General features: G+C 28.7%; 1 protein-coding gene across 1 annotated transcript; it reads right to left on the bottom strand.

The window, feature by feature from the left end:
• Positions 1-6434: 6434 nt before the first annotated feature.
• On the bottom strand, positions 6435-6869 carry LOC147804294 (major centromere autoantigen B-like). Its single transcript, XM_087151498.1, has one exon. The coding sequence runs from the start codon at positions 6867-6869 to the stop codon at positions 6435-6437; it is 435 nt and encodes a 144-aa protein (XP_087007624.1).
• Between the last annotated feature and the right edge of the window lie 3615 nt (positions 6870-10484).

The raw sequence follows: 10484 nt of genomic DNA, 5'->3' as shown, positions 1-10484 counted from the left end.
AAAAAACTCAAAGTAGCGGGATTAGAATCGAGAAGAGGATGGCCTGGCAACTCGAGAAGAAGACGATCAATGATACGCAGACACGTGACCTGTGACCTCAGTGCCAGCTGATCGTGTTTATAAGCAAGTTTACAACAAAATACTTAATCCACGAATACTATTTGACTACCTAAGTAAAATAAACATATCAATTTCACATACAGTTTGCTGTTACAAAAAGTCCAAATTGATAAATAAGCTTAACTGCACTGTTAGAATTTTGATTGTAAAATTACGGTCAAATAACTAGCAGCACTCTGCCCATCCCATTAACCGTAAAATTTAAGGTGAAGAACATTTTTTGCCTTTACAGTTTTGAAACTGTTTACTAGATGGTTAAAAAACCATGAATAAAGAACTATACAGTTCTTTAACCATTTACAACTAGAATGGTTTCAAGACAGAAAAAAGCTATTATGTTAAGCAACCTTATAGTGCTATCATCAATGCTTGAATGAGAGTGTCGTATTCTAATAGTCTCGGATCACAAATTGGGGAGTGCAGGAAGCTGGAAACTCTTGCCTTGAAGGGAATCGAGGAAATATTATGGTGTTAACGCTATTGAGGTCAAATCTCTATTCTGTCGGATAAGAGATTGACAGATTAGCCTTCTCAGCTATCTACCCACCTGCAAAATACTAAGTGGTTTCATTAGGGTGGGCCTAGCTGGTGCGATAAAATTCTGGTTGTTCAACCGTATTAGAAAAAAAAACCCGTTAATTAACGGTTTTTCTCACAGTTAACAGTGTGAATACCATCTTATTTATGATTATTTGACTGATTTGTTTGAATGTGGTAAAATAACAATTAAAGAAATTGTTATGTAACTATTTTTTTAGAGACATTTGTGCTTCCTGTGAAACTGTCTCTTCTGCAATTTATTAACAAATCATAAATATTACAAGTAATAAAAATTTATAAATATTTAAACTGGCCATCTTTCCTCTAAGGCCACATAGCCTTGACTTACCCTACATTTTTTGAACTGCTCTGAATTTGATTGATTGGCTTGAGCTGAAGGAAAAAAGTATTAATGTCAATTAAATTATTACAACTAAGTTTTGGAAAGTTTAAGAATGCGATTATATTTTAAATGAAGTCTTACTAATTTTATTGAATAATAAAAAAATAAAAGATAATATCATAATTGTAATTAAAAGTAACTGTTACATTTGCTTATCAGGTTTGCTTTTGAAACAAACATGACAGAGATTTGAAAGTAATTTCAATCATTTATTAGTACATAATTCAGTGACATTGAGTGTTTCTATTTGAAATATTGTCTTATTTCTCATGAAGTAAATTTATTTGCGTATTTAAAGTGCTGCCTTATTCGTAAATATATTCTTCAAAATGAAAAGAAACACTCAAATAGTCTAATAAATAAAATATCTTGATTTTTCTTAAACTATACTTACAATCTAATGCACAAGAACTGTTCGTTCGAGAATATACATGTATGTAGCAAGTTGTTTAAGTTATTTGAAGACGAAAATCTAATTTAATGATGTAATTTCGGTTTACATTACGGAATCAATCAAACGTTCAGACTTTCCTGGAATATTTTGCATGATTAAACACGATTAAAACCACTTTATTGGTAGAAAGAATTTATTACAAGCCCTGATTTAGATCCCGGATATAACTATGAATTTTCAATAAATGGTTGATTTAATGTTAAAAATCTATAAAATCCTGTTATTACTTGAATAGCTTGGACTTAACTATTAATTTTATTAAAAATCTCGGAAACTATTCTATTGAAACCGTACACTGTATGAAATTCCGGATCAAATTACGCTGTAACGTTAAATACTTTGCATGGAAAATGCAGAGTGCATTTTCCGTAAACTTCATCTTCAAAGTAAAATATTATACCGTGAATTTTACATTAATATTTATTTAATTAAATTGTATTCAAGGACTTAACAGTAGTAACAGTTTTAACATTAAGCATTTAACTATTCAAGAAAAATATAAAATTTTCCGATGCGACCCACACAAATGCAATTAAATGCAGATGATGTTTCTCTGCAAACCATCAAATAGTTTCTGTACCTCATGTTACTGGATCTCTGTGCATATTCCTGACCGAGAGTTTGTAAGTCACATAATTTGGAATGGTGGAGGTAAAACAATCAAACATTACCACTCATATCCAAAGACATGGAGTTCGCCTATAAACTGCTTACTTTTCGTGAATCGGAATCAATATGTGTTTGTGATAATACATAATGCGCTGATAATTAAGAACATCCTTATAAATTTTGTTCTTATGATCGGGTTTTCACATACCAAGACTCAACCTTAATGGTTAGGACTCTAACCTTAAATATGCTAAGTAATTATTTGTGTAGACGATATTATGGGTAACTAAATCTAATACAAAAATATACTTTCGCAAATTAAACACATATTTGTTTTGATGGAATTTGAGTTTTGTTTGAGTTTTGTCCCTCAAAATATGAGGTGTAGCCAAAATCTGGAAATTTTTTCCCAATAATTTGGCTGCAAGAGCAGCCAAAGGCTGAAACCTTTATTTAAATTTAACTTTTTGCCTGTTTACGCCATATCTAAAAGAAGTTTCATTCTAAATTTTTTAATTTACAGGAATTATTTGACCGTATTCTTTAATATATCTTTTCTTATTTTGAGCTTCAAAATTAAGTAAATTAAATTGATGTAAGACCTTTGATGCCTGCCATTCAAAATATTTAGATTATTAGTAAATTGAATAACAAAAAAATGATAAATAATAAGAAAAAATTTATATGAAATTACTTTTGAATGAAAGAAAGTTTTCTAATGAAATAAAAAAATAATCACAACTAACTGAAGTGGAAATACATTACTTGATTATTGTTTCAAAAATATACAAATTTGATGTGAATGAGTCAGGCAAGTCTTGAAAATGAGTGCTTGTTTTTAAGAGCATGAAACATGTTGACTTATTTCCAACTTCGTTTGTTTTTGAAGCGAATGAAGCTTTTAATCAAGTAAGTAATATAATTGCATGTTTTGATTCTTTTCATCTTTTCATTCCGGGGGGGGGGCAAATTCCGCGAAGAAAAGATATCAACATAAACACGTTAACATACTTAGAATTAGTAATTTATAATTATTATAATTATTTTATAATTAAATAATAAGAAATTTAATTTATGACAGTAAATTTAATTATGACACTCTGAAAAAAATGAGAACAGATAAGCTTATGTTAAACTGTGAAATTTTAATTACTGAAAATGTTTTTCAAAATATAAGAATTCAAACAAACTTTTTCAGGATTACTTCCTTAATAATTAATCCAGAATAAATCGGTAAAAATTTATATAAATTTGGATATTTTGAAAAAAAGAAGAAGAAAAAAACAATTTGAAGATTAAATTTCAAGATTTATTCATAGTTTACATGAACAGATTTTTTTCTATATTGATACGATATTAGAAAGCACTCCTTTTTGCGGCTATAATCGTGTGAGCTGATGAAAATATTATATCTTTGATTTTCCGGATTTTTATTGAGTTTTTTCCCATTTTCTGATTTTTTCCCCAGTTTTTTTTTATTTTTACTGTTATTTTTCTTTTTTCCCCTTTTCTCATTGTTCTGTAATTTTTTCCGTGTTTTCTCTGCATTTTGAACTTATTTTATGAGTTCTATTTACCTGCAGCATTTTCCTCGTGTTTTTTTCCTTTTTGCATTTATTCATTTACGCTATATATATATATATATATATATATATATATATATATATATATATATATATATATATATATATATATATATATATATATATATATATATATATATATATATATATATATATATATATATATATATATATATATATATATATATATATATATGGGTCATTCTCACAAAAACAGTCATTTTCATGTCTCCAGTATATTTTATGTTTGTTTTACAGCTTACGAAGAAACAAAAATCAGGGAAAGTGTCCTTCAGAATGCAAGCTAACAAAAGAATAAAAATAAAATTATCAATTTTTATTTTTTATTTATTTTAGGTAATTAAAATATACCAATATGTCATTCCCTCACTTGTCCCCACTGCTGATTTAAAAAAAGAAAAAAATTGTTTCTGAAATAAAATTTTTTTTTTTACAAATTCGTGTTTTTTATTTCAGAATACTGAAATATAGAATTCAGAAAATCAATTTTAAATTTAATTTCTGATAAAAATATTAACACAGCACTATTTTAAACTTTGTCCCAAGTGTTTCGCGTCATTCCCTCACAACAATGTTCTTATCACCTGCAATCTTCTTAGAATAAAAATATTTTAATAAAAACTTCAGAAGTTAACAACTGGCATCATAGAACAAAATTGCAGTATGTTTCCATCTTCAACTTAAAGAAGCTTTGCTGTGGAATAAATTTGAATGAATCAAACCAGGTAAAATTTTTTACATTCGTCATTCCCTCATGTCATTTTTCAGAGTAAAATAAAATACAACTTCATCGAGAAAGTGGATAATTATATGTTGCTTTCTTGTATGAATATAATTGTATGCGATTGACTTCAGAAATTAATTAGGCCTAACTGTTATTTTTAAATTTTATTGAATTCGTCATTCCCTCACTAGTGTATAAAGTGAGGGAATGATTCAAGATGAGTATATTATCAAATTTTTTTTTGTTCAATCGTGCCAGCCAACTTTATTTCCCAAACCTGTAAAAACTATTAAATATATAAGACTAAATTATAATAAATATTAGATATACTTAGTATGTTATAATTTTCAAACTTTAGGTAGATGTAACTTAGATAAAAACATGTATTAATATAAAATATCATTCCCTCACTTTTTAAATAGTGAAAATAATTAATTTACTTATTAATTAATTTGAAAAATAAATTAAAAAATTAATAAATTAATTTATTAAATTAATTAATTTATTTATTTAATTAATTTATTTATTTAATTAATTTATTTATTAAATTATATTATTTATTAAATTAATTAATTATTATAAATTAATTAATTATAAATTAATTATTTAAAAATTAATTAATTTAAATATTAAGTATAATTTATAGGATATATACTTTCTTTATAATGCCATTACATATTTCTATTAATATAAAAAGTTTCAGAGCTTTTTATTCACTTTACTTTTTTGGGATTTTATGAACTGAAAAATGACAGTTTTCGTGAGAATGACCCATATATATATATATATATATATATACAGTGATACCCCGATTTTACGTTTTTTGTCGGACTAGCGATGAAAAACGCTCGAAGCGGAATAACGTCAAATCGGGGTTAAGAAAAATCTATGCATATTTTTAAAAATTGACACCTACCAGTTAAATTAATGGTAAAAATGAGTAATCTTTACTTGCTTTTCGTTTTTAGCTACAATTTCGTATACAGCTCGTTCAATACTAACAATTCTTTGCAAATTTGCTTCTTGATTTACATTTGCAAGTAAAAATTGTTTTAGACTTTTTATGCTTTGTATCGCTTGATCAGCTGTCGGCACGTCTTCTGTTATTTCATCTTTATCGTCATCAGCACTATCGTCGGAATCAGGCATTAAATCACTTATGAAAGGGATTTCTGAAGTAATGGTATCTGTGTCACAGTCGATGTTATGCTTCATCGTCTTCTGGAAGGTCCTCAACTTCAGACACGCTACCTTCTTCTTCTTCCAAAACAACAGCGCTCTCCTCCTCCGATACTGAAAATCCTGCTTAATTAAATCCATTGATAATGCACTTTCGGTCGACACTATCCCAAGCTGAAGATATCAAATTAAGAGCCTCAAGAACATTAATTTTTGCCTTAGAAGCATCCTGAAAGTCACCAGAATCAAGAAACATTAGATATTTTCTAACCAGTTGCTGCCGGCAACTCTCTTTAAATGATCGTATAATTCCTAAATCCAGTGGTTGAAGTTTGCTCGTACAGTTAGCTGGAAAAAACTCTATTCGCACGTTTTTCAATTTAAGGTTTAAATGAGCAGTGCATTGGTCTAGGAATAAAATTATGTTGCTCTTTTGAAAATTCATTTTCTTATCCAGTTTTCGAAGAAAATTTTTAAATAATGCTTGCGTCATCCATGCTTTTTTGTTTGAAGTGTAATCGGTAGGAAAACTTTTGATATTTTTGGAACACCGTGGTTTCTCTGCTCTTCCGATCACAAGAGGCGTTAACTTTTGGCTTCCATCGGCATTTGCACAGAGCAAAACAGTAAAGCGCATTTTTAAAAGCTTTCCTCCATAGCAATTTTCAACTTTAATTGTCAATGTCTTGTTTGGTAATAGGTTGAAAATCAATCCCGTTTCGTCCGCATTAAATATGTCACTTGGATTATAGCCCTTTAATAAATTTGGTATAATTTCTTCTTTCCACTGTTACACAGTTGTCATATCCACACTATCGGATTCGCAACAGATAGATTTGAAGCATAAATTGTTCCTTTTTTTTTTAATCGATCGATCCAGCCATTTGATGCACTGAAGCCTTGGAGTTTAAGCCTTTCAGCAATTTCAAGCGCCTTTTCTCTTAGGATGGATCCATTTATAGGAATCTTAGCTGCTCTGGCTTCCTTGAACCAGTTCATTAAAATGTTTTCTAACTCATCATACGGAGATGTTTTAAAGGTTTTTCTCTTCTTGGTATTTTTTCCGAGTTTTTCAGAGTTTAGTTCTACTGAAGCTTCTTGCTTTAAAATCATTTGCAAAGTTGAATAAGCAATACCCAAAGATTTAGCACGATCAGCTTTAGTGCCATGAAATTCTTTAGCTCTTTCGATGATTTCAGCCTTTTCGGCCAGAGAAAAGCATTTTCGTTTCGACATCTTCTTTCGAGAAAAGAACACGATGACTGAGGTTTCGAAAATGGGAAAAAAATGCTATAGCTTTCGAACTCAAACAAAACCGACTGAAAATCTCATTTGGTATGCTAGCACGGAAAAATGAGTAAAACCATTTTGAATAGAATAAAAAATATTTTTTGATCTGTTTGTAGAAAGACGCATCAAGCGGGATTTTCATAAAAGGGGTAACACAAAATCCGGGATTTTTTAACATTATCGGTATAGGCAATTTTCACGGATCAGCAGAAAATGACGTAAGAAGCGGGATAACGTACGAAACGGACAACGTAAAATCGGGGTTCCACTGTATATATATATATATATATATACTACAACTTTACTTTTTTGAATTTGTAATATATTATATTAAGTTGTTAATGATGAATTTTTATTGTATTTTTGGCTCTTTTTAAAATAGAGCATTTAGCTTTTCAGAAGATAAATCTCAAAATTTCTTTCATTTTTAAGATACTCAAGTTCCCTGATTGTATGCAATATTTTTACTTTCATTTTTTCCACGTTTTTTTAGAAAGAGAAAAAAGTTAACTAATCCCAAAAATTAACAACAAAACTTTTTATGGAAGAACTTAGAAATTTTATTTTAAAAAAAAAGGAAAAAAAAAGGAGAAATCTCGTCTTTTATTTTAAAGGTGAAAATAAAAACTTTGATTATCCATTTTGAAATTAAGAGTGAAAAACCAAGAATACATAAAAGAAAATTTTTTTTGTTTGATCGAGACTGTTAGAAGTATTTTAAATTCAAAACCAGCTTTTTTATAACAGAGTTTTTTGGAATTTTTTTACGAATCTGAAATAATTTTTCCAATATATAAATCTGGATACAAAAAATTTATTTTTATTTTAAATAAGCAAAAATTTTATTGACGAGGAAAACTATCACAAAACAAGATCTCCTCATCTTTCTAAAAGCTACAAAAACCTACTTTCAAATTGTAGTTTTTATAAAGGGCTTTATTTAAGGGGCTTTCAGCAATATAATATGAAGCCATATTTTAAAATGATGCCGGAGTACGCTTTTTATGAAAAACACAATTATTTCAGTGTATACGTTTCTATAATATTTAAGATAAAATTTGGCAAACTTGCAAGCCACTGTACCGAAACAATATTAATAAGAAGCATGATGATTTTTTTCATAAATATTTCACCACTTCCTTACATCCTCTTTTTTATGCAATCATCCTACATGGAAAAAGAAATTCTGTAAAACTTACATTTCTCTGTGGTAATCACATTTCCAATTAAAACAGAAACAAATTATAATTCTGTTTAAAAAATCTAAAATATACGAAATTTAAACCATAATTTCCCCTTCATTTAGCAAAGGTTAATCCGAAACTCTAGTTTACAAAATTATAGTTCTTTTTATCACATACTTTGTAAAAAATCCAAAAATAAAAATTTAATTTAACCGATCAAATGGATTTTTTGTCATGCTTTAAGGTATTGTGAAAAGATTGTCAAATTTTATGACATATCATAAATCCATATTTTAAGCAATATTATTAACCCAACTACTTCAGCAAAAATTACTGAGCTCTTTGGTGTTCCCATAAATTGAACCAGAAACACGGTAAGTTTTACATTATTCTGGTATTTTTTACCACATTTTTTTCTCAGGCTATAGGACTCAATTTCTAAAGATTTTTTCCCACATTTACCAAGTTGTACCATACATTATGAAACCATATTTTATTGCTATTTTTTTAGAAATCTTCAGCAAAGCGTTTCACCAGCCAATCAGAATTGAGATACCCACACTACGCTATGCTACGTATGCTATTGCTAAAAAATAAGCTTTTAAGATTGACTTTAAATTTAGAAAACATGGTTTCTGTTTCACTAAAAAACCATTATCACTTTAAAATAAAATAACTTGTAAAACAATGTAATTTATTCTTTAAATCGGCATATGTTTAAAAATTCAAAAAAGGTGCATACTTTTTCGTTATTCTCATATCTTATTGTAGCTTTATTAATTAATATCAGTTGTTAAGCTTCTCAAAACCTCATAATGCAAAGATATTAAAGTTTCGTGTCCCATAAAACATAATCAATGCCTATTATTAATTTAGTGTCTAGACCAGAAGCCTTACAGTGCTTACTCCAAGTCATTAATTAGATAATAAGGCGAAAGATTTTTCAAATTAAATTTCTAGTTCATTCAACTCAATTAAGAATCACAAATTATTTCAGCTTTCATTACAATAATTTCGCAGTTCTATTAAAGACTTTTAGAATATATTTATGTGCCATAATGGCTGTTAACCTTTTTCGCCAAAAACATTTGTTTCGTTGTAAATTAAATTATATACAATAAACTATAATCTTAATATTTATATTTAAATTATCACATCATTATTTGTATCTATCTCCATATCGTTCTGCTCACCAACTATTTTTATTTCATCTCCATTCATCAATGTTTTTTTAGAGTTGCCATTTTCAGTAAAAAAAATGTGCTTATAAAACCTATATATTAATAATACAATCTCAAGTAAGAACATTTTGCTATTATTTTACATTTAATGAAATGGAAGTTGCGATAGTCCATGAAGGGTCAAGGCATACCATGTCCATTCCAGTTTTCTTGACCTTGGGCTCTGGGGTGCATGAGCAGATGTTTCGGTTGGGTGGTCCGCCGATAGCGGAACCCCGAGTGTAGTGTCTCCTTTGTACTCATTTTATCTACCACTGATGGGATGAAAAGTTGAGTCAACCTAACTCGGTCTGAAGACAGAGCCCCGAACCTGTGGCATGGGAGTGCGAAGCTTAGGATTAAGCCTAGACTTAAAAAAATTATCTTAAATATACTTGAAAAGAAATTAACTTAGAAATACAGATTATGAAATCTGAGAAAGGAGAAGTGAGGTTAATTGTTAACGAAGTTCATTCCATTACTACAAGTTTAATACACTGTAAAAAAATTGTTGCTGTATTTCATTACCAAAAATAGTGAAACTCCAAACAATATCCTGAGATCTAGTGTTTCACACCAATGTTCTTTTACACTACTTGTTGTAAATTAGCAGCTGCTCCTTTTGTAAATAAATTTCCCTAAAATTTATAATTACAGTAAGGTAAGAGCAAATAAAGTTATTTTTTCACTGTGATTAGAAAATTTGTTTGAAAATCAAATATGCGTGTTGCAAAGAGTGATTCTTTAGAAGAATTGGAACTAGGCTTAGCAGAATGGAAGTGCATAGGTATTATACTTTACAAAATTAGTTAACATAGTTCTCAGAGGCTCAAAAATTAAAATATAATTTTCCTTATTGCACAATTTAAAACATGCATACATATTTAACACTAGAACGAACGGAGTGGTCATTTTGACAGCAAATCAAATCTGAAAATAATTAATACAAAATAATTAAACCAGCTAACTTGATGTTCGCGTCTTATTCTAGCATTTTGAGAGCTTCAAAAGCATTAATCAAAAATTTTATTAGAATATATTGAGAACACATAGAAGGACGATTTACCTAGAACGATCATAGTGGTCAATATGACCGCTAAAGATATTTGAGTGTATTGCTTCGATATAGCACACTGTTTCTCACCCATTGCTTATCG

The sequence above is a fragment of the Parasteatoda tepidariorum genome, chromosome 9 (genome assembly GCF_982258835.1).
Source record: "Parasteatoda tepidariorum strain Cologne lab strain chromosome 9, Ptep-v5.0, whole genome shotgun sequence".
NCBI lineage: Eukaryota > Metazoa > Arthropoda > Arachnida > Araneae > Theridiidae > Parasteatoda > Parasteatoda tepidariorum.
The sequence above is the reverse complement of the archived record's forward strand: the minus strand, read 5'-3'. Positions and strand labels throughout refer to the sequence as shown.

What these genes read in the sequence shown, in the direction of transcription:
- LOC147804294 (XM_087151498.1), bottom strand. Translation starts at nt 6,869, where the DNA reads ATGTCGAAACGAAAATGCTTTTCTCTGGCCGAAAAGGCTGAAATCATC.